Source organism: Psittacula echo (assembly GCF_963264785.1).
Source record: "Psittacula echo genome assembly, chromosome: 25".
Taxonomy (NCBI): domain Eukaryota; kingdom Metazoa; phylum Chordata; class Aves; order Psittaciformes; family Psittacidae; genus Psittacula; species Psittacula echo.
Window position 1 is genome coordinate 6,173,531 of NC_137760.1, and position 22,526 is coordinate 6,196,056.

The 22,526-nt window shown below is 50.0% G+C and overlaps 2 protein-coding genes and 1 long non-coding RNA gene across 17 annotated transcripts; 2 read left to right on the forward strand and 1 right to left on the reverse strand.

The window, feature by feature from the left end:
* Positions 1-78: 78 nt before the first annotated feature.
* LOC308229962 lies at positions 79-8,108 on the reverse strand. Of its 12 annotated transcripts, none has more exons than XR_013958494.1 (4): positions 7,620-8,108; positions 6,828-7,214; positions 2,721-2,791; positions 79-193 (listed from the first exon to the last, which is right to left on the reverse strand). It is a non-coding gene; the product is annotated as an uncharacterized lncRNA (long non-coding RNA). The 12 variants fall into 12 exon arrangements; XR_013958495.1 differs by having other exon boundaries at positions 6,828-6,927; positions 7,620-8,066; XR_013958496.1 differs by lacking the exons at positions 79-193; positions 2,721-2,791 and adding an exon at positions 2,842-3,336.
* Positions 2,129-5,742, forward strand: LOC308230060 (uncharacterized protein; the record flags this gene model as incomplete). Its single annotated transcript, XM_080634512.1, has 3 exons — positions 2,129-2,155; positions 4,919-5,249; positions 5,362-5,742. 3 exons carry the CDS (start codon positions 2,129-2,131, stop codon positions 5,601-5,603), a joined length of 600 nt encoding a protein of 199 aa, XP_080490638.1. The 3' UTR covers positions 5,604-5,742.
* Positions 7,938-14,543, forward strand: LOC308229960 (uncharacterized protein; the record flags this gene model as incomplete). Of its 4 annotated transcripts, XM_080634363.1 has the most annotated exons (5): positions 7,938-8,914; positions 9,027-9,256; positions 10,399-10,745; positions 11,237-11,326; positions 14,493-14,543. In XM_080634363.1, the coding sequence occupies 3 exons, from the start codon at positions 7,938-7,940 to the stop codon at positions 10,485-10,487; spliced, it is 1,296 nt and encodes a 431-aa protein (XP_080490489.1). In that variant the 3' UTR covers positions 10,488-10,745; positions 11,237-11,326; positions 14,493-14,543. The 4 variants fall into 4 exon arrangements, with proteins under 4 accessions (XP_080490489.1, XP_080490488.1, XP_080490491.1 ...); XM_080634362.1 differs by lacking the exon at positions 14,493-14,543 and having other exon boundaries at positions 11,237-11,446; XM_080634365.1 differs by lacking the exon at positions 14,493-14,543 and having other exon boundaries at positions 8,350-8,920; positions 11,237-11,446.
* Positions 14,544-22,526: the final 7,983 nt, after the last annotated feature.

Genomic DNA, 22,526 nt, shown 5'->3' on the forward strand with positions numbered 1-22,526 from the left:
TGTACAGTTCAGATGAGCCATGTATTTATTAGCAGAGCTGGTGGCCTGGCCAGCTCACAGCCTTCCCTGTGTTGCACCACAGCCTGTCGTGTTAGAGGTGAACAAGCAACTCGTGCCAATGGTGACATGCCAGCAGTTCCTCCTTGCTCCCACCTCAGCAATGTCTCTTCTGCCCCCTTGTTGGGCTGAGAAGCTGGCAAGGGAGGTAGTCAGGGAACAGGACTTTAGCAAATAATCTCCTGTCAGGTATCAAGATGATGCAAAACTCCCAGGGGACATTCTGCTCCAGGCTTGGAGGGATCCTGGGACACCACAGCCCTTCCCATGGTCTTCAAGGGGAATCAGACCTGGCACATTTCCAGCTGTAGCCTGGAGGAAGCATTGTGCTGCTCTTACACCTCCTTACCCTTCTTCTGGTTGGTGCCAATTCCCAGGGATCCTGTGGGACCGATGAGCCACTTCCTGCCACCGACACAGGGCGCACATCCACTTCTCCCATTCTTTGGCCTCTGTAGTGCCTCAGGAAAGACCCTACACACACACACGCACACCCCACCTTATTACAACCAACAGCCCCCTACCAAAAATCACTTTCACCAACAAGCACAGCCCACCCATCCCATCCCCTAGCCACAGCTACACTGGCACATCCCTCCTCCCTGTACCTGCACAGCCATGGTGAGCCCAGTGCTCCCCAATCTGATGGACAAGGACTCTGTGTCCCTTTTCTCCAGCTGCCAGATGGGCAACTGGATTCAAGAATTAACAGGAATTTGCAAGCCACAGTCCAACCCAAGGAATTGAAGGGGAAATCAGTTGTGTTTGCCCCATGTGCTTTCACATGCTCGCTGCAAGCGTCCCTCCCAGGAACGCCAGCTGCCTTATCTCCTCCTGTGCCCTTAAAACCACAGGATCCCATCCTCTGGACCTGGTTGAAAAACCCCAAGCCAACCACTTCTATTTTGTTTTCTGTCCTCTCTCTTAAAATCTCCTGCTGCCAGCAAGCAGATAACAAGGCTCCGCTGCATGTCACCAGTAGTGACTCTCCTGTCCCACCACAGCTCAGTAGGAATCAGCCAGCATCCAGCTTGCCTGGATGGAGGTCTTCAGCCAGGACCACTTTTGTGCTAGTGCAATATTTTTTTTCCTACAATATGGTTTTTAACCCACTAGTGAGCTGGGCACCAGCCTGAGAAGCTCCATCCCAGGGTTGCCAAGGGGAATCTTGCACAATCCCGTGGCATAGATTCAGCCAAGGGCTCTAAGCTGTGCACAAGCAGAAAAATTCAGCATCCCTCACACCGTTCCAGCCACCTGTAACGTCAACACAGAAACCAGTCTGTGCCTTCCATGAATTCCCCTAAGCACCCCCTATTTGCGCTGCCCTGGGGCATCCTGACCGGCACAGAACAAATCCTTAGCCATGGTCCCATGGAGAAAAGCCAGTTTCAAATCCCAGTTCCAGCCCTCTGGCTGTAGGTCGGGACCACACTGGGTCAGCCAGCCTTCTCCCAGACCTGCTGAAGGATGTTTTGGAGAGCTGGACGATGGTGGTTAAAGAGTGGCACCCAGCTCCACTCTGGCTCGAGAGGCCAGAAGGGATTTTCTGCATTATCCAAGCCATAGTCCTGCACTGAGGGCTTCACAAGAAAGGACCAGGAGCTTTCCAGTGCCAAACACATGGAGTGCCAAGGAGAGTGGAACCCTCCCTGCCTGCCCTATCCCAGCAATGCCCACAGCTACCTGCCCCATCCTGGTTCCTGCTCCCGCTGTCCTCTGTGCCACTATCCCAGGTCCCCATCACCCCGTCCCTGTCTCCTCCCCATCCCTGTGTCCTTCCCCAGCCCCTGCTCTATGGTGTGACCACCCAAGGCCTTGCAGTGCTGCCTTTGCACAACGTTCTGTGTGACCTGCATTGCAGGTCTGTCGCTCCCATTGCCTGTACATATGATTATTTTTCTCCAGTTTTTTTTGATGTTCTTTCTGGCAACCAAGGTGTATTACTGGTAATTTTATGTTTTTATTTATAAGTAAATTTTGTAAAATGTATTTAACCTCTCAGTGCCTGGCTTGGTGGCATCAGAAGTGTGCTTCCCTGGGGAGCAGCAAGGCAGGAGGGTGCTTCACTATGCCCTTCTCCAGGACTGCCTTTCTGGTGAGGGCTTTTAGGTATACCGGAGCACAGCTCACAAAGTGTGAACGTCCAGCCCCTCAGCCCCTGCTCCAGGACAGAAAGATGCTGCCGGACATCACCTACACATGGTGAGCTCCGCAGTGGTGCCACCAACATGGCAATCTACCCTCATTTTGTCACCAAAAACTCCATCTGCATACTGGCCATGGCAGAGGGTTGGAACTGATGAGCTTTATGGTCCCTTCCAGCCCAACTCATTCCGGGATTCTATGTCCTACACTCGGGCTCTAGGACCCAGCAGGGAAGTGCCGGAGAGGTGGTATTCGACCCGATTGAAATCAGACCTGATAGCCCTAGTGCAGGTACATCTGATAGCTCCAGTTGGGATAGACCTGATAGCCTGAGGCTTTCAATCTGCTACAGCTTGCAATCTGCTAAGATGTGTGTAACAAATGGTAAGGCATTGCCTTCAGTATTGTTTACTGCAGCATTTGGGAAGGGACACAATGCACTCGTGATTTTCTAGGTGAGTACTTCTCAAATTCTCCAAATACTTCTCAAATATTTCCAGAGTGTTTCCCCTTACCTGGCACATCGAGCACCGCCTGTATCTCTGTCGGCTCTTACACATTCTGGTGGATCTGCTGGGCTTCCAGACTGTGGGGAAAAAAAACCCAACAAACCAACCTTTTTTTTTTTTTTTTTTTAACAGCAGGAAAAAAAAACATTTGCCAGGTCCTCCTCCGCTCCCCTCAGCAGCTGTGTCCTAAGCGAGGGATTGCAGTCACTGCTTTCACAGTACACACCTCATGTCCTTCTATCACATTTGTAAGGAAAGCTTTGTTTAGGAAAGGTCTCGTTCAGCTAAAATTGTTCAACCCTTCTGTGCAGTCTCTTCAGTCAAATACAGCTCCATGGTTTTGTGTAAATCTCTCAGAAGTGACTTTACTACTGACTAATGATGAATCTCCCCAGGAATTAAATTCTCAGCACTTGAGGAACAGCCATTATAAACCAGATTTACATGAGAAATCAGGCAAGGACTGGGGTTTGATGGAAACATCCACTCAGAAGTCAGGATTCATGAAGTGGAGAAGCACTTGTCCCATTGACCCCATAAGCTCCATTCCCCATCTCCTGTCCCTTTGCTTCTGAATGAGCTTCGGATAGAGGTTTCCTCACCTTTTTTCCCCATTAGAAAACTAAATGGGAAAAGAAAGAAAAAGCAAAGAGCTGTTACCAAACAGTAGCTTCTGGTTTGCTTCCTGCAGAGCCTCGAGGGCATAAAGAGTGCCTGCTGATAGCCTTTGCTGGGGTAAACCTGGAAAGCCCTAGTGCGGGTAAACAGACGTAGTATGGGTAGACCTTAGCCCTAGTGCAGGTAGACCTTATAATCTTTAGCAGGGTAGACCACTCTCGGCTGTCCTGCAGCAGAGTGAGTAGAGCACGAATGTTTGGCCTCTGATCCCACAGATGAAGAGCCAGGACAGAAAGCTGGTGCTGGGCCTCTTCTGCAGACTGTGAGGTCTGCAACTATGCCACCAGTATTGATCTCACTCCTTGCTGCTTTCCCACCTGAAATTCCAATTGCTTGAAACATCTCTGGTGCCCTCTCGTGGCCGTCCTGCAGCACAGTGAGCAGAGCACGAATGTTTGGCCTCTGCTCTGACAGCTGAAGATCCAGGAGAGAAAACTGTCCCTGGGAGTCTTCTGCAGACGGTGAGCTCCGCAGCGGTGCCACCCGCATTGCTGTCGCTCCTCGCTTTCCCACCTAAAAGTCCATTTGAGTTGAACCTCTGTGGCGCCTCATCTCGGCTGTGCAGCAGCAGTGAGCAGAGCATGAATGTTTGGCCTCTGCTCCCACAGCCAAAGAGCCAAGATAGAAAACTGGAGCTGTGCTTCTTCTACAGACATTCAGCTTTGCAACGGTGCCATCCGCATTGCTGTCGCTCCTCGATTTCCCAACGAAAAGTCCATTTGAATCCAAAAATCTGCAGTGCTCGGTCTCGGCTGTGCAGCAGCGGAGTGAGCAGAACACAAATGTTTGGTCTCTGCTCCTACAGCCGAAGAGCCAGGACAGAAAACTGGAGCTGAGCCTCTTCTGCAGACAGTCAGCTTTACAACGGTGCCACCTGCATTGCTGTCGCTCCTCATTTTCCCAATGAAAATTCCATTTGAGTTGAACCTCTGTGGAAACCACTCTCGGCTGAACAGTATCAGAGCGATTAGAGCACGAATGTTTGGCCTCTGCTCCCAAAGCCAAAGAGCCACGACAGAAAACTGGAGCTGGGTCTCTTCTGCAGACAGTCAGCTTTGCAACGGTGCCACCCATAATGCTGTCACTCCTCGCTTTCCTACTTAAAAGTCTATTTAAGTTGAACTTCTGCGGCACGGGCACTCGGCTGTTCAGCATCAGAGTGAGTAGAGCACAAATACTTGGAATGTTACCTTCACCCTGCTCCCTGCAGCACTATACCGCCCCCTCCTGGATGCAGAGCAACCTGCTGCGTGTACCCCCATTTTTGCCCATTTCTAACCTGTTTTAAGCTATTTTGGCCATTTCTAAACCATTTTCCCAATTTCTAACATTTTTAAATCCATTCTTTTTCCATTTCTAACCCTTTTTTGCCCACTTCTAACCCGTTTTACGCCATTTTTGCCCGTTCCTAACAATTTTTTCCCCTTCCCAACCCATTTGAAGACATTTTGGCCATTTCTAAACCAGTTTTTGGCCATTTCTAACGCATTTTTCCGATTTCGCCCCACCAATATGGCCGCCCCCAGGTGCCGTACACGAGATGGCGCCTATCCAGTGGCACCAAAGGCACCCCACCAATATGGCCGCCCCCTTTCTCCCACTCTCAACATGGCGGCGCAGAGCCGCAATCCAGGTGGCGCGGGCCACGAAGTACTCCCACCAAGACGCCTCCCGCCGCCTCCCCTCACATCTCCTTCACCCACACCTGCCTCTTCGCCTCCTCCATGGCCGCCCTATGGCGGCGGGAGGTGCGAGGCTGGAAGCGCCAGACCTGCGGGGCGAGAGGACGGGAGGAGGAAGAGCACAAGATGGCGCCGCCCTCGTGTCGTGTGTCCCCGCTTTGCATCGCTTTATGCGGTAAAAGTGACGTAATTCCCTCTTTTCTATTGCTTTATGAGGTCAAAGTGATACAAGTCCCTCTTTTCCATTGCTCTGTGAGGTAAACGTGACGGAATTCCCTCTTCCCCAGTACTAAGGCGAAAGCGAGGGAACACCGGCTTTTCCCCGAAGGGAGCCGAGCGCAGCCGAAGCCGCCCAAAGGGGACGGAGCCGACCGAAGGCAGCCGAGCGCAGCCCGAGCCTCCCGACGGGGGCGGAGCCAAACGACGAAACCCGAGCGCAGCCCAAGGGAGCCGAGCGCAGCCGAAGCCACCCCAAGAGGGCGGAGCCGCCCGAAGGGACCGGAGGGGATCCCACGGGGTCCGAGAGTAGCCGATGCCTCCCATTACCCCCCCATTCCCCCCATTAACCCCCGTCACCCCCCCATTCCCCCACCATTGCCCCCCATTACCCTCTATTAACTCCCTATTATCCCCCATTACCCCCGGTCACCTCTTAAGGCCCACTCCCATTGCCCTACGTAGGATTCTGTGGGGGGATTTGGGGGTCTGGAGTCCCATTATGGGGGTCTATGGGGAGGATTAGGGAAAATATGGGGCTCTGGAGTCCCTACATCGGGGTCTATGGGGGGGATTAGGGGGCATATGGGGGTCTGGAGTCCCATACATGGGGGTCTATGGGTGGGATTAGGGGGCAAATGGTGGTCTGGAGTCCCTACATGGGGGTCTATGGGTGAGATGAGGGGGCATATGGGGGTCTGGAGTCCCTACATGGGGTTCTGTGGTGGTCTGGAGACCCTTTATGGAGGTCTATGGGATGCCTGTGGGGGGATTAAGGGGGACATGGGCATCTGGAGTCCCTACATGGGGGTCTGTAGTGGTCTGGAGAACGTTCATGGGGTTCCATGGGGGAATACAGGAGGATATGGGGGGATTTGGGGGTCTGGAGCACCATTAGGGGTGTCTATGGGAGGATATGGGGGGAATTTGGGGGTCTGGAGTCCCATTGGGGGGCTCTATGGGGGAATATGGGGGCATTTGGGGGTCTGGAGTCTCTCCATGCAGTTGTGTGGGGACCCTTTATGGGGTGTATGGGGGAATATGGGCGTCTGGAGTCCATGACATGGGGCTCTAGGGGGAAATATGGGAGGATATGGGGGGGATATGGGGGACCGGTGTGCCTACATGGCATTCTATGAGGGGATATGGGGGCAGATAGGGTGTCTGTGTGGGGATATGGATGTCTGGAGTCCCTAAATGGGATTCTATGAGGTCTATGGGGGGGATATCGGGTGTTTACAGGGGGATATGGGGGGCTTATAGGGGGATTTGGGGGTCTGGAGACCCATAATGGGGTCTGTGGGGGGGATTAGGGGAGATCCGGGGGTCTCTGGTGACTTGGAGAAAACTCCAGGAACAAACTGGCCAGCAAAGGTTTCCAGTTGACAAGCAGGTATTCTTTATTGCGGCGCTGGCAGACACTGGGGACAGCTCCTCTTAACGTGTGTCTCCGAACTGCTAAACGAGCCATCCTTATATAGTCACTAAGCATACATATTCCTTACGTACAGACACGCGTATTCGTCAGGCTACTTACATCATTCTTCTCAGAAGTTTCCCCACAGGCGCACAAAAACGTGGTGCTGCTCTCCGAGGGTCCTTTACTTCTTCCGACCATCTTCAGCGCTTCTGGCAGCCTTTGAAGCAGGCGCAGTAGACGCTTAGACCAGCTTCATCGGCTCGGTAACACCACAGACGCAACAATCATCCTGTCCTTCTACTTATCAGTCAGTTTAACTGCAGCCCATCCCAGACACCTGCTATTCCCAGATACTCCTTATCCTTATGTCCTGTTTTTCCAGCCTCTCTTTCTTACGCTCAGTTTGTACTAAGGTCATAAGGGCCCAAAACTACGTCAGCTACAACGGCTTGTCTCATACGACGACTCTCGGGACGTTCTCCAGCTGTATTCTATTCTTTTTCTCTGTGAATCGTGCACCTCAGTGATTTTCCGTTGCTACTCTTACAAAGGCTTCAAACTTAACGTTATCGAAAACTGATTCGAGAGGTTTATAGATTTCATTTTGTGATTTTGTGCCCCCTTGCCTCACTATGGAGTTTCTATGGGGTCTCTATGGGCCCCAGCACCCCCAGCATCTCTCTATGGGACCATATGTGCCTTTACGTGCATAATGCCCCCCCCGCAGTGTGTCCCTATGGAATTTCTATGGGGTCTCTATAGGTCCCAGCACCCCCAGCGTCTCTGTATGGATCCCTATGTGCCTCTACGTGCATAACTCCCCCCCCCGCCGTGCGTCCCTATGGAGTTTCTATGGGGTTTCTATGGGTCCCAGCACGTCCAGGGTCTCCTTCCCCCCAGGGTCCGTACCTCGAAGGCCAGGGTGGTGGTGCCGTGCAGGAGGTGGATGCCGGTCCCGGGCAGTAGCGGCGGGAGCTCCCGGAGGAGGGGGACGGCGATGCCGGAGGGAGATGGGGGGGGCCCGGCCGGGTTCCGGGGCGCTGCGATCCCCGGGAGGACGGAACAGCACGGGAACGGAGCCTCCACCAACACCTCACTCGCCAGCGCCATCTTGGAACGAAAAATGGCGGCGGCGCAGGCGTGGTGCGGCCGTTACCACGGCAACGCGGCCGACAGAGGGAGGGGCTGGTCTCCGTACGGTGGAACGCCGGGTCCACAACGGCGCCGATGGCACCTCACCAATATGGCCGCCCGCAGGTGCCGTACACAAGATGGCGCCTCACCAATATGGCCGGCCGCAGGTGCCGTACACAAGATGGCGCCTCACCAATATGGCCGGCCGCAGGTGCCGTACACAAGATGGCGCCTCATCAATATGGCCGCCCCCAGTTGCCGTACACAAGATGGCGCCAAACTAATTTGGCCGCCGCCGGGTGCCGTACTCAAGATGGCGCCTTACCAATATGGCCGCCCGCAGGTTCCGTACACAAGATGGCGCCTCGCCAATATGGCCGCCCCCAGTTGCCGGACACAAGATGGCGCCCAACTAATTTGGCCGCCGCCGGGTGCCGTACTCAAGATGGCGCCTCACCAATATGGCCGCCCCCAATTGCTGTACACATGATGGTGCCTCGCCAATATGGCCGCCCCCAGTTGCCGTACACAAGATGGCGCCCAACTAATTTGGCCGCCGCCGGGTGCCGTACTCAAGATGGCGCCTTACCAATATGGCCGCCCGCAGGTTCCGTACACAAGATGGCGCCCCACCAATATGGCCGCCCCCAGGTGCCGTACACAAGATGGCGCCAAACTAATTTGGCCGCCGCCAGGTGCCGTACTCAAGATGGCGCCCCACCAATATGGCCGCCCGCAGGTGCCGTACACGAGATGGCGCCTATCCAGTGGCACCAAAGGCACCCCACCAATATGGCCGCCCCCTTTCTCCCACTCTCAACATGGCGGCGCAGAGCCGCAATCCAGGTGGCGCGGGCCACGAAGTACTCCCACCAAGACGCCTCCCGCCGCCTCCCCTCACATCTCCTTCACCCGCACCTGCCTCTTCGCCTCCTCCATGGCCGCCCTATGGCGGCGGGAGGTGCGAGGCTGGAAGCGCCAGACCTGCGGGGCGAGAGGACGGGAGGAGGAAGAGCACAAGATGGCGCCGCCCTCGTGTCGTGTGTCCCCGCTTTGCATCGCTTTATGCGGTAAAAGTGACGTAATTCCCTCTTTTCTATTGCTTTATGAGGTCAAAGTGATACAAGTCCCTCTTCTCCATTGCTCCGTGAGGTAAACGTGACGGAATTCCCTCTTCCCCAGTACTAAGGCGAAAGCGAGGGAACACCGGCTTTTCCCCGAAGGGAGCCGAGCGCAGCCGAAGCCGCCCAAAGGGGACGGAGCCGACCGAAGGCAGCCGAGCGCAGCCCGAGCCTCCCGACGGGGGCGGAGCCAAACGACGAAACCCGAGCGCAGCCCAAGGGAGCCGAGCGCAGCCGAAGCCACCCCAAGAGGGCGGAGCCGCCCGAAGGGACCGGAGGGGATCCCACGGGGTCCGAGAGTAGCCGATGCCTCCCATTACCCCCCCATTCCCCCCTATTAACCCCCGTCACCCCCCCATTCCCCCACCATTGCCCCCCATTACCCTCTATTAACTCCCTATTATCCCCCATTACCCCCGGTCACCTCTTAAGGCCCACTCCCATTGCCCTACGTAGGATTCTGTGGGGGGATTTGGGGGTCTGGAGTCCCATTATGGGGGTCTATGGGGAGGATTAGGGAAAATATGGGGCTCTGGAGTCCCTACATCGGGGTCTATGGGGGGGATTAGGGGGCATATGGGGGTCTGGAGTCCCATACATGGGGGTCTATGGGTGGGATTAGGGGGCATATGGGGGTCTGGAGTCCCGTACATGGGGGTCTATGGGTGGGATTAGGGTGCATATGGGGGTCTGGAGTCCCATACATGGGGTTCTGTGGTGGTCTGGAGACCCTTTATGGGGGTCTATGGGGTGCCTGTGGGGGGATTAAGGGGGACATGGGCATCTGGAGTCCCTACATGGGGGTCTGTAGTGGTCTGGAGACCGTTCATGGGGTTCCATTGGGGAATACGGGAGGATATAGGGGGCATATGGGGGGATTTGGAGGTCTGGAGTCCCATTATGTGGGTCTGTGGGGGAATACAGGAGGATATGGGGGGATTTGGGGGTCTGGAGCGCCATTAGGGGGCTCTATGGGGGAACATGGGGGCATTTGAGGGTCTGGAGTCTCTCCATGTGTTTGTGTGGGGACCCTTTATGGGGGTGTATGGGGGGATATGGGGGTCTGGAGTCCATGACACAGGGCTCTAGGGGGAAATATGGGAGGATATGGGGGGGATATGGGGGACCAGCATGCCTACATGGCATTCTATGAGGGGATATGGGGGTAGATAGGGTGTCTATGTGGGGATATGGATGTCTGGAGTCCCTAAATGGGATTCTATGAGGTCTACGGGGGGGATATCAGGTGTTTACAGGGGGATATGGGGGGCTTATAGGGGGCTTTGGGGGTCTGGAGACCCATAATGGGGTCTGTGGGGGGTCTATAGGGGGATTAGGGGAGATCCAGGGGTCTCTGGTGACTCAGAGAAAACTCCAGGAACAAACTGGCCAGCAAAGGTTTCCAGTTGACAAGCAGGTATTCTTTATTGCAGTCTTGATCTCCAAGTCCGAGATACAAAGTCTGAGACCCAGAGTGTGGGCCACAGAGTCTCAGCCCCAAAGTCTGAATCCCAGATCTTAGCCATTGAGTCTCAGCTGCAGAGTATCAGCCACAGCTTCAGTTCGGAGTGTGAGCCCTGGAGCCTTAAGACATGGAGTCTGAGCCAGAGCTGCAGTCTGAGTCCAAAAGTCTGAATCTCAGACTCTCACCCATCTGAGCCAGAGAAAGCGAAGCGGAATATTAAATCCATGGAGCACCCACAGAGCAAACAGCAAGCAGATATGGAACAGCCAAGGCACTCACCGAGCAGCCAGCAAGCAGGCATAGAGCCAGAACCAGGTAATACAAAGTCCCAGCTGTACCTTACCAGGGTGCTTTTATCCCAGCCGGTGTTTTGCCCCTCCCCTGCCCCAGCCCATCGAGGGAGGGGTTGTGGGTGGGGCCTGTGGTATATGAGGCCCAGCCTTTCCTCAGGGAGCTCCTTTGGGGTTCAGCTCTCATTGGGGTGAGTGCAAAATTGTTTCTTTCTCCGCTGGTTTTTTTTCCCCTGGTCCTGTCTGGTCTGCGAGGCGGCGTTCATCACCTATGTTCGGGTGCAGGCCGGCGCAGCGACGGTGTTTTTCTCAGGCAGGGCATTTTCAGCTCTCCTGGGACTGTTGTTCCCAAGGAGTTTCTCAGAGTGAGCGACGGCTTGCTATAGGCACAGATGAACCTGCATTAAATTTAGCCTGCACTGTAGACAGCAAGAGGATGCTTTTGGGATGCGTGTGTGAATGTGTGTAAGCTTAGTGAGTTATGTGTTGTTGACTAAAACATTTTTTCCTTTTCAGATTTTTAGACAAAAAAGAAAAAAAGAAAACCCAGCCAGGGTTTTGATGCTGGAAAAGGGACGTGTGACGATTCATACGTGACCAAACACAGTAGGTGTACGGTGTTTTGTGTGAGCCATAAAGAGTTGTGGGATTCATAAAGATGAATTGTCCATTGTGCAAAATGTCATTTATGTATGTAATTATGTGTAACTGAAGGGTAGAATGTGAGTAATTTCTAAACTAAATGCAAGGTCAATGTGAATTGGATCGATTGTAGAATGATTGTGTCAGTTTTGGGACTAGGATTGAGATTGGGACTAGGATTGAGATTGGGACTAGGCTAGGAATTGAGATTAGGATTACGACTGGGATTGGGATTGAGGTTTGGGGATAGGGTAAGGGTTGGGAGTGCAGATAATTTCAGGGGGCATGTTTGGGATTAATGGGCAGAGTTGGTGTTGAGGGACTCTACGGTGTGGAGACAAACCTAGGGGCATGTCCAACCCTAGGGTGTGTCCAACCCTAGGGGGATCAGTCAAGCTTGGGGGCGTGTCCAACCCTGGGAGGGGTGGAGTCAGTCTCGGGGGCCTGGCTAACCCTAGGGGTTGGAGTGAAGCCAGGGGGTGTGACTAACCCTCGGGGGGGGGTGTGGTGGAGTCAGGCTCGGGGGCGTGGCCAGTCCGATGGGGTGGAGTCAAGCTAGGGGGCGTGAGTAACCCTGGTGTGGGCGTGGTCAGGGTTGGGGCCATGGCTAGGGTTAAGGCTGGGAGTTAGGCTACTGGGTGGGGTTAGAGTTGGGGGCGGGGCCAGGACTAGGGGGTGGAGTTAGGGCTGGGGGGTGGTGTTACCATGAGGGGGCGGGGTCCGTGCTCGGGGGCATGGTTTAGCTGCAAATCCCACCCAAATTCGGAAAGGCAGAGGTTAGATTCAAGATTACCGAAAGACTTCCATGGAGCAGTGCTGGCCGTATAGTTCACATAGATAGAGCACTATGCCAGTAAAGGTAAGGCCACTGGTTAGAGTCCCGCCGGGTATGCTTGTGGTTAGGGTTAGTGTTAGGGAGGATAGGGTTAAGGTTAGGGCTCCATTACATCTGTTAGGGTTAGGGATTAGCGTTAGGGCTCCATTACATCTCTGATGTGTATTAACACCTGTTGCCCCTTTACAACTATTAGGGTTAGGGTTAGGGCTCCATTACATCTATGACATCTATTAACTTCTGTTGCTCCAATCCAACTATTATGGTTAGGGTTAAGGTTAGGGCTCCATGACATCTATTACATCTAGTAACCCCTGTTGCTCCTCTACATCTATTAGGGTTAGGTTTAGGGATTAGTGTTATTTTAGAAATGGGGAAAAATTGTTTAGAAAAGTCCAAAATGGCTGCAAAGATGATAGAAATAGGCAAAAATGGCTAGGAACCGGCAAAAATGTCTTAAAATTGGTTAGAAGTGGGCAAAACTGGGTTAAAAATTAAAAAAAAAAAATGGTTTAAATGTGTTAGAAATAGGGAAAATGTGTTAAAACAGGCCAAAAATGGCTTGAAAGGGGTTAGAAATGAGCAAAATTGGGGGTAGTGGCAGTGGGTTGCTGTGTGTCCAGCAGGAGGCAGTATAGTGCCGCAGGGTCAGCCAACTGCACCTCCCCTCTGGTCTATGGGGGGCTCAATGAGGTATCTATGGGGGGCTATGGGGTTATAGGCATGGAATTGGTGTGTCTATAGGGTGTCAATGGAAGATATGGCGCTCTATGGGGGGCTATTGGAGGCTATGGGGTGTCATGGGGGTATATGGGGTGTCTATGGGAAAGTTATGGGTGGCTATATGGCATCTATGGAGGTTATGGGGTGATAATGTTAGCGTCAGGACAAACACATAACCATTGGAATGGTTATATGAGGAGCTTTATTAAGGCGCCGAGAACCAGGGGTACGCTCCCAAATCTGGTTCTAACCCCGTTACATCGCGTTCGCAATTTATACTTTAGAAGTTTTGCAATAGGTATCAGGGATTACTTCATCAGTCCTTTACGCCATCAGCCTCTTCTGCGCTTGCGCAGCCCCCTCTGGTGGTCGTCCTGATGAAGTAAGGAGTCTTCCTCACTCTGTCCTCTTTTTACCTTTCTGTTCTTTGGACAAATCCCAACCATTATGTGGATACAGCATTCTTTTATCTTCCCTTGGTATGTGGTTCAGGCTTACTTAATCTTTGGTTCTGCTAAGTTGGAGTTTCACAGTATATTCTTTTCTACACTCCTTTTATTATACAAGGTTATATTTGTTTCTATTCCTAAAGTCACCATTGTAGCATTTAGCTATAAAGTAGCTAAGATACAAACCAACACAATTGCAGCATTCAGTGTATGAAGCTTCTCTATTGATTTATGATTTCTAAACACAATCACCTACTGGAACAGTATCTAAAATACAGAACAGCAAAGTTACAAAATTTTAACATATGTACAAAGGCTTTCTTTGCAAACTGCAAGCTTTTCAAATATAATCACTGCTAGAATGGTTTCAGAAATTTTCACCCTCCTGTAACAATAGGAGTATTATAGGGATGGAAATGGGGGCTCTGTGTGTCTCGATGGTGGGCTTATGGGGGCTATGGGGCGCTACGAGTGTCTATAGGTCTGTATGGGTTCATACGGTTCCTTGTGGGTTCCCCGTGGTGCTCTGTGGGTTCCTATGGGGCTGTGTGGGTCTCTGTGGGTCCGTATGGGTCTCTACAGATCCCTGTGGGTCCCTATGGGTCTCTACGGGTCCTTCTGAGGTCTCTATGGGGTGTCTAGGGGTCGCTATGAAGTACCTATGGGTCCCTATGGGCGTCTATGGGACATTCACCCATGGGTGGCTGCTGTCACTGCCACTACTTTCCCTGCCGTCGCCATTGGGAGTGCTCGGAGCCACTGCCCCACAGCGGCTTCTGCCCTGGGAGGGCACTGGGGGCGATGGGGTGGCCTTGGGGGGACCGGGGGTAATGGGAGGCAATGGGGGGTTAATAGGGAGTTACTAGAGGGTAATGGGGGGCAATGGTGGGGGAATGGGGGTTAATAGGCAGTAATGGGGGGCAATGGGGGGTAACCTAGATGAAGTAGACCTGATAAGCCAGCCACGGTAGACCTGATAGCCCTATTCTGCCAGTCTGCTAAGGCTTTAAATCTGCTAAGATGTGTGTAAGAAATGGTATGGAATTGCCTTCAGCATTGCTCGGTGAATCTGCAGAGCTTCCAGTCTGCTGGGGAAAAAAAACACCAACACTTTTTATTTAAGAGCAGGAAAAAACCCATTGGCCAGGTCCTCCTCTGCTCCAGTCAGCAGCCGTGTGGGGAGTGAGGCGGTGCAGTCGCCGCTGTCACAGTTCACACCTCATGTCCTTCTAGCACATCTGTAAGGAAAACTTTATTTAGAAAAGGTCTCGTGCAGTTAAAATCATTCAACCCTTCTAGGCAGTCTCTGCAGCCAAATACAGCTGTGCGGTTTTGTGTCAATCACTCAGAAGTGACTTTACTACTGACTAATGATGAATCTTGCCTGATAGACCAAAACAGCTTCAAATCCAACAGAAATGGGCGAAACTGGGTTAGAAATGGCCATAAATGCCTTAAAATGGGTTAGAAATGGGTAACAAAAGGTTAGAAACAGCCGAAAAATGGCTTAGAAAGGTTAGAAATTGGCAAAAAGGATTTAGAAATGGAAAAAATGGGTTAGGAATGGCCAAAAAAGGCTTAAAATGAGTTAGAAATGGGAAAACAAGGCACAAAATGCATTAGAAATAAGCCAAAATGGCTTAAAATGGGACAGAAGTGGGCAAAATTGAGTCAGAAATGTCCTAAGACGGATTAAAATGTGTTAGAAATGGGAAAAATGGGTTAAAAATGGAGCAAAATGGATTAAATTTGGCTAGAAATGTGCAAAAATGGTTTAAAATAGGTCAAAAGTGGGCAAAATTGGGTTAAAAATATCCTAAGATGGTTGAAAATGTGTTAGAAATGTGAAAACTGAGTTAGAAATGGTCAAAGTGGCGTAAAATGGGTTAGAAGTGTGCAAAATTGAGTTAGAAATGTCCAAAGATGGCTTAAAATATGTTAAAATGGAAAAAATGGGTTAGAAATGGAGCAAAATGGATTAAATTTGGCTAGAAATGGGAAAAATAGTTTAAAATAGGTCAGAAGTGGGCAAAATTGGGTTAAAAAGTCCTAAGATGGCTGAAAATGTTTTAGAAATGGGAAATACGGGTTAGAAATGGGAAAAATGGTTAGGAATGGGCCAAAATGGCTAAAAACGAGTTAGAAGTGGGCAAAAATGGCTTAAAATGTGTTAGAAGTGGAAAAACTAGGTTAGAAATAGTCAAAAATGGTTTAGAAACGGCAAAATGGGTTAAAACAGGTTAGAAAAGGCCAAAAAAGGGTGAGAAATGGACAAAAATGACTTAAAATGGGTTAGGATTGGGAAAAGAAGGCATAAAATCTGTTAGAAATAAGCAAAAAATGTCTTAAAATGAGTTAGAAGTGGGGAAGATCAGGATAGAAATGTCCTAAGATGGCTTAAAATGTGTTAGAAGTCAGAAAAATTGGGTTAAAATGGGCTAGAAGTAGGCAAAACTGGATTAGAAATGTCTTAAGATGGCTTAAAATGTGTTAGAATTGGGGAAAATGGGTTAGAAATGGCCATAAACAGTTTAGAAATGGGCCAAAATGTCTTAAATGGGTTAGAAATAGCCAAAATGGCTTAGAATGGGCTAGAAATGGGCAAAATTGGGTTAAAAGGGCCTAGAAGTGGGCAAAATTGGGTTAGAAATGTCCTAAGGTGGCTTAAAATGTGTTAGAAATAGGAAAATGGGGTAGAAATGGCCAAAAATGGTTTAGAAAAGGCCAAATTGGGTTAAAACAGGTTAGAAAGGGCCAAAACAGGGTTAGAAATGGACAAAAAGGGCTTAAACCCGGTTTGAAATGGGAAAGGAAGGCATAAAATGTCTTTGAAATGGCCAAAATCGGAAAAAATGGGTTAGAAGTGGGTCAAATTGAGTTAGATATGTCCTAAGATGGTTGAAAATGTGACAGAAATGTGCAAAATGGGTTAGAAATGGCCAAAATGGCTTAAAATGGGTTAGAAGTGTGCAAAATTGGGTTAGAAATGTACTAAGATGGCTTAAAATGTGTTAAAATTTCAAAAATGGGTTAGAAATGGAGCAAAACGGATTAAATTGGGCTAGAAGTGGGCAAAAATGGCTTAAAATGGACTAGAAGTGGGAAAAATGAGGCAGAAGAGGCACAGCACAAGTTTTTTGTCGTGGCTTTTCGGCTGTGGGAGCAGAGGCCAAACATTTGTGCTCTACTCCCTGGGATGCTGGTCAGCCGAGAGCAGGCCCCAGACATGTTCCATTCTAGAGGACTTTGAGTTGGGAAATTGAGGAGCGACAGCAATGCGGATGGCACCGTTGCAAAGCTGACTTTGTGCAGAAGAGGCACAGCTCAATTTTTTTGTACTGGCTCTTCAGCTGCGAGAGCAGAGGCCAAACGTTCGTGCTCTATTCCCTGGGATGCTGGGCAGCCGAGCACGGGTGCCAAAGAGGTTCCATTGTAATGGACTTTGAGTTGGGAAATGGAGGAGCGACAGCAATGCAGATGGCACCGTTGCAAAGCTGACTTTCTGCAGAAGAGGCACAGCTCAAGTTTTTTGCCCTGGCTCTTCAGCTGTGGGAGCAGAGGCCAACCGTTCGTGCTCTACTGCCTGGGATGCTGGGCAGCTGAGAACGGGTGCCACAGAGGTTCCATTGTAATGGACTTTGAGTTGGGAAATGGAGGAGCGACTGCAATGCGGATGGCACCGTTGCAAAGCTGACTTTCTGCAGAAGAGGCACAGCTCAAGCTTTTTGCCCTGGCTCTTCGGCTGTGGGGGCAGAGGCCAAACATTCGTGCTGTACTGCCTGGGATGCTGGGCAGCCGAGCACGGGTGCCAAAGAGGTTCCATTGTAATGGACTTTGAGTTGGGAAATGGAGGAGCGACAGCAATGCGGATGGCACCGTTGCAAAGGTGACTTTCTGCAGAAGAGGCACAGCTCAAGCTTTTTGCCCTGGCTCTTCGGCTGTTTGAGCAGAGGCCAACCGTTCGTGCTGTACTGCCTGGGATGCTGGGCAGCCGAGCACGGGTGCCAAAGAGGTTCCATTGTAATGGACATTGAGTTGGGAAATGGAGGAGCGACAGCAATGCGGATGGCACCGTTGCAAAGCTGACTTTCTGCAGAAGAGGCACAGCTCCAGTTTTTTGCCCTGGCTCTTCGGCTGTGGGAGCAGAGGCCAACCGTTCGTGCTGTACTGCCTGGGATGCTGGGCAGCCGAGCACGGGTGCCAAAGAGGTTCCATTGTAATGGACTTTGAGTTGGGAAATGGAGGAGCGACAGCAATGCGGATGGCACCGTTGCAAAGCTGACTTTCTGCAGAAGAGGCACAGGTCAAGTTTTTTGCCCTGGCTCTTCAGCTGTGGGAGCAGAGGCCAACCGTTCATGCTCTACTCCCTGGGATGCTGGGCAGCCGAGCACGGGTGCCAAAGAGGTTCCATTGTAATGGACTTTGAGTTGGGAAATGGAGGAGCGACAGCAATGTGGATGGCACCGTTGCAAAGGTGACTTTCTGCAGAAGAGGCACAGCTCAAGTTTTTTGCCCTGACTCTTCAGCTGTGGGAGCAGAGGCCAACCGTTCGTGCTCTACTCCCAGGGATGCTGGGCAGCCGAGCACGGGTGCCAAAGAGGTTCCATTGTAATGGACTTTGAGTTGGGAAGTGGAGGAGCGACAGCAATGCGAATGGCACCGTTGCAAAGCTGACTTTCTGCAGAAGAGGCACAGCTCCAGTTTTTTGCCGTGGCTCTTCGGCTGTGGGAGCAGAGGCCAACCGTTCGTGCTCTACTCCCTGGGATGCTGGGCAGCCGAGCACGGGTGCCAAAGAGGTTCCATTGTAATGGACTTTGAGTTGGGAAATGGAGGATCGACAGCAATGCGGATGGCACTGTTGCAAAGCTGACTTTCTGCAGAAGAGGCACAGCTCCAGTTTTTTGCCCTGGCTCTTTGGCTGTGGGAGCAGAGGCCAACCGTTTGTGCTCTACTCCCCGGGATGCTGGGCTGTCGTCGCGCACGGAGGGAACACCAGCACAATCAATATGATTGATAAAAGTGATCCGTTTATTGTGCTCAAATAATGGGTATATATAGTGTCAAACTGCCACGTACACACAGCTTCCCGTAGTGATTGGTTGGCATATACAGCATTGAGTACATTCCAGGTGCATTTCGGTGATTTCCCCTGCTCATATACACATCCTCCTCTCAAGGTCTCTGCTCCTAGTTCACAGACAATTTTTAGCTACAAGGTAGGCCAGCTGGTCTTCTATCTCTATTGGTTAACTTCCAGGGTTTTTCCACTGTCGGCAACTGTACACAACTGGTGTTTTTTCTCACTTTCACAGAATCTGTGCTTAATTAAGCTCAGACATGGGAACATGACCTTTGCTTGCTAACCATGTCTCCACAATTCCCCCTTTTTCTTTTTGAGCAAGTTAGATGGACGCTACACTTTTCTTAAGCATTGATATCACACATCGCAGTATACAACTTGCTATTAACACAAATAAGACTACTGCACATAATATCGTTACACCTTGTATAAGCAAATCTTTAAGTCATCCAGAAATTCCCCATCCTTTAAAGAGTTTTGTCAACCAATCCAAACCGTCATCTTTCATTAGTCGCTTGACCCCTTCTTTCAATTGTTTTATACTTTTATAGATTGATTCCGAATGATCTAACAAATTCATACAGCACATTCCTTCAAACTCTGCGCAACCATGTCCTTGTGCCAACAACAAAAAATCTATTGCTGCTCTATTCTGTAAGGTGGCATGACGAATACTATCGACATCAGTTAAAGGTCCGCTCATAGCAAGTGAAGTAGCATTTGTCTGTCTTGCAAGCCAACAACCTAGTTTATTTAATGTTGCTAAAGCTTGAGCTCTAGCTACTTTGGGAGCTAAAAATGAGGCAGCTATTATTTCACCCAGGTTCCAAAAATTTACTTTGTCATCACAGCTCAAATAAAAAACATGCTTTGACCTTCAAGAACGCAATCCTCTTTTGTATATTACCATAGTGCTATTAGGGATAAACATGCCTAAGATATCTACTGTACATGGGCAATTATATGGGACTTTATATGGGACGGCACCCCCTGCCAGGCCCGATCCTGTGGCAACTAAGGCACTGACTCCGTTTCTAGCTACAAACAAAATCCCTTATTGAGTGAGCTTACAGGCTTTTATAGTATTCTGCCTAGCGGTTAGTAGTAGATTAGCTCCTTTGGTCACAAAACAATCTTATTGATCACGCACTTTCTCAGCTAATCACATTACTGTCCACGCACTTTTGCTTGACCAATTATTTCTAAACATAGTTCTTTGCCATCACTACTCATTATATCGAAACTTTCACTTCCCCTCGATTACACATTCTTTATCATGTCTTAAGCATCCTCCTGTGTTTAAATTTACAGTCCTCAGAAATTATCTTGCTGTTCTCTCTTCGGTTCCACCCGATGTTCTTTCTCCGGTTCTTCCCAACTTGTCCCTTTCACTTCTTTCAAGGTTTGTGGTTGATAAGAGTCCAAATGTTCAGGCTCTCGTCCAGGTCTACTGGTGCAGCTTCTTGTGCTGCATGTTGAAGACGGCTTTTTTTTTTTTTTTTTTTTTTTTTTTTTCACCCTCTTAATTTGTTCCATTACCTGCTTTATAACACTACCATTGTATTACAATCTTTCTAGTTTTTGTCTTAGCATTTTCTAGTAGCTGCTGCAAATTTGCATGCTCTAACATCTCTTACAAGTAACAAATCCACACAACACAAGGTATAGTTTCTCGTTAGTAACTGGCTAGTAAATACAGGTGGTTTTACACACAAAATCACAGCCTCTAATAATAGCTACGTTACAAGCACACATATTCAAGTTGTTACTTTTCAGTTACCCCAAGTGATTTCCTGCAATCATTTATTTTTCTCTTCCTCTATCTCATTCTGCTCGGGGTATTCACTGTCAGCTCCTATAGCTGAGGTATCAGGTTTCTCCACTTGTCTGTCCAGCTTATGGTAAGGGTTAACAAACTTTGCAGGTAGCCACCATGGATCTGTAGGTAGGAGGATACAAACATACCCCCTCTCAGCTCCCGAGAAGGAGCTGGGTTAGAGTGATTCAAAGACACTCTGATGGGAAAGGAATGTGAAGCTACAGCTGCCTGCCTGTTTAGCAGCAGCCATAAATACCTGCTAGCAACCACACTTTTGCATTAACCCTTTCTTGTCCAAAATGTTAATCTGCTACCCATTAAAACTTTTACACAAACCCAACAACAAAAAATACATAGAGCACTGTCCACCTTCAGCACACACACACGCACACACAGACACATGGGATCCCACAAGCACACTCCATACAATATTCAAAACACAAAGCCCAATCATTATTTCCACTACACAGTCCCTCATACGGAACGTGGCGTAAGGACCCTGTGAAGATAATCAAAAATCAGCTCCAAGCAGCATCATCGCAGTGTGAGGTTGCAGGCTCAACTTTAGCGGGTGTCCCCGCAGAGGCTCTGCCTCCCCACATCGCATGAGCCTTGGGCTTTTACACTGACCAAAATGCACACTCATTCCGATGCAGGTGGCCAGCCTACATGGGAAGAAGTGGTCAGCAATATCCTTAAAAAGTCTCCAAGGGCTAATAGAAACACAAATATACATGGATATATATTTCCCAACTTCTAATACATGTGGATAACAAAGAGACTATCAAATGAGTTGTATATGGGGTTTCAAGTCCCCAGCCTGCCACATTACTCATATAACATATTCAAAAGGCTATAAGGGTACTTTTTTTTTTTTTTTTTTTTTTTTTTTTTTTTTCTGTAGGGGCCAATTTGTCGTCAGCAGGGAGGATTCCCCCAGGGTAGGCTTTGAGGGTTGCTGTCACTCGTTGTGGGGAACCCCCCTGTCCCTCGCCCTGTCGCACAAAGGGGAGTGTTACCAGGACTCCACTTCGCGTTTTCCTGCAGCTGCCGTTGTTGCTGTTGCCGTTGCTGTTGCCGTTGCCGCAGTTTCTGACAGTCTCGCTGCAGCTCCAGGGCTGCCCTCTCGGCCGCGCGGCCCGGGGACTCCGGTCGCGCCTCCCGGGGCACCTTCCTCCACAGCTCCCATGCAAAGGTCTGCACCCGCGGCTCCTCCACTCGCAGCGCCTCGGTGTCCCGCAGCCACTCCTCTCCTGGAGACAACTTTCTCGATAGCACCCCACGTCTCCTTCCATAATCAAAGAGGGCAGTAAGCCCTTTTCCTACATCCCGCTTCTCTAAGAAGCACTTAAATAAATCAAAGGCCGCTTGTCTTTTCATTTTTCACTACTCTCTCTCTTTTTTTTTTTTTTTTTAAGTTTTGGTACCAATGCAGCTCACCAGCAAGCAGGCTAACTTAGCGGGCGGCGGAGGCTCCTCTTCGTCCTCCAGGCTCAGAGGCTCCTATTCTCTTTCAGGATTGACCTCTGTCTCTTCTCCGGGCTTTACCTTAGGACTACTTAGTAGTCCGATTCTTCTTTTTTTTTTTTTTTTTTTTTTTTTTTTTATCATAGGCTCGTCTTCTCTTTCAGGATTGGCCTTTTTTTTTTTTTAGGCTCCTCTTCTCTTTCAGGATTAGCCTCTTTTTTCTTCTTTCACTGCCCGTTCTCTGCCCGGCATCTTCGACCAGCAAAACCGAGCATTTTTTCTTCTTTCAGCCCTCCGGATGCTGCTTCTCCGGTGCTTTCCCGCTCCGTGCGCAATTCTCCCAGCCACTACGGGTACCTGGGTTCCTCTGTTGGTCCCTGTTCGGGCGCCAATATGTCGTCGCGCACGGAGGGAACACCAGCACAATCAATATGATTGATAAAAGTGATCCGTTTATTGTGCTCAAATAATGGGTATATATAGTGTCAAACTGCCACGTACACACAGCTTCCCGTAGTGATTGGTTGGCATATACAGCATTGAGTACATTCCAGGTGCATTTCGGTGATTTCCCCTGCTCATATACACATCCTCCTCTCAAGGTCTCTGCTCCTAGTTCACAGACAATTTTTAGCTACAAGGTAGGCCAGCTGGTCTTCTATCTCTATTGGTTAACTTCCAGGGTTTTTCCACTGTCGGCAACTGTACACAACTGGTGTTTTTTCTCACTTTCACAGAATCTGTGCTTAATTAAGCTCAGACATGGGAAAATGACCTTTGCTTGCTAACCA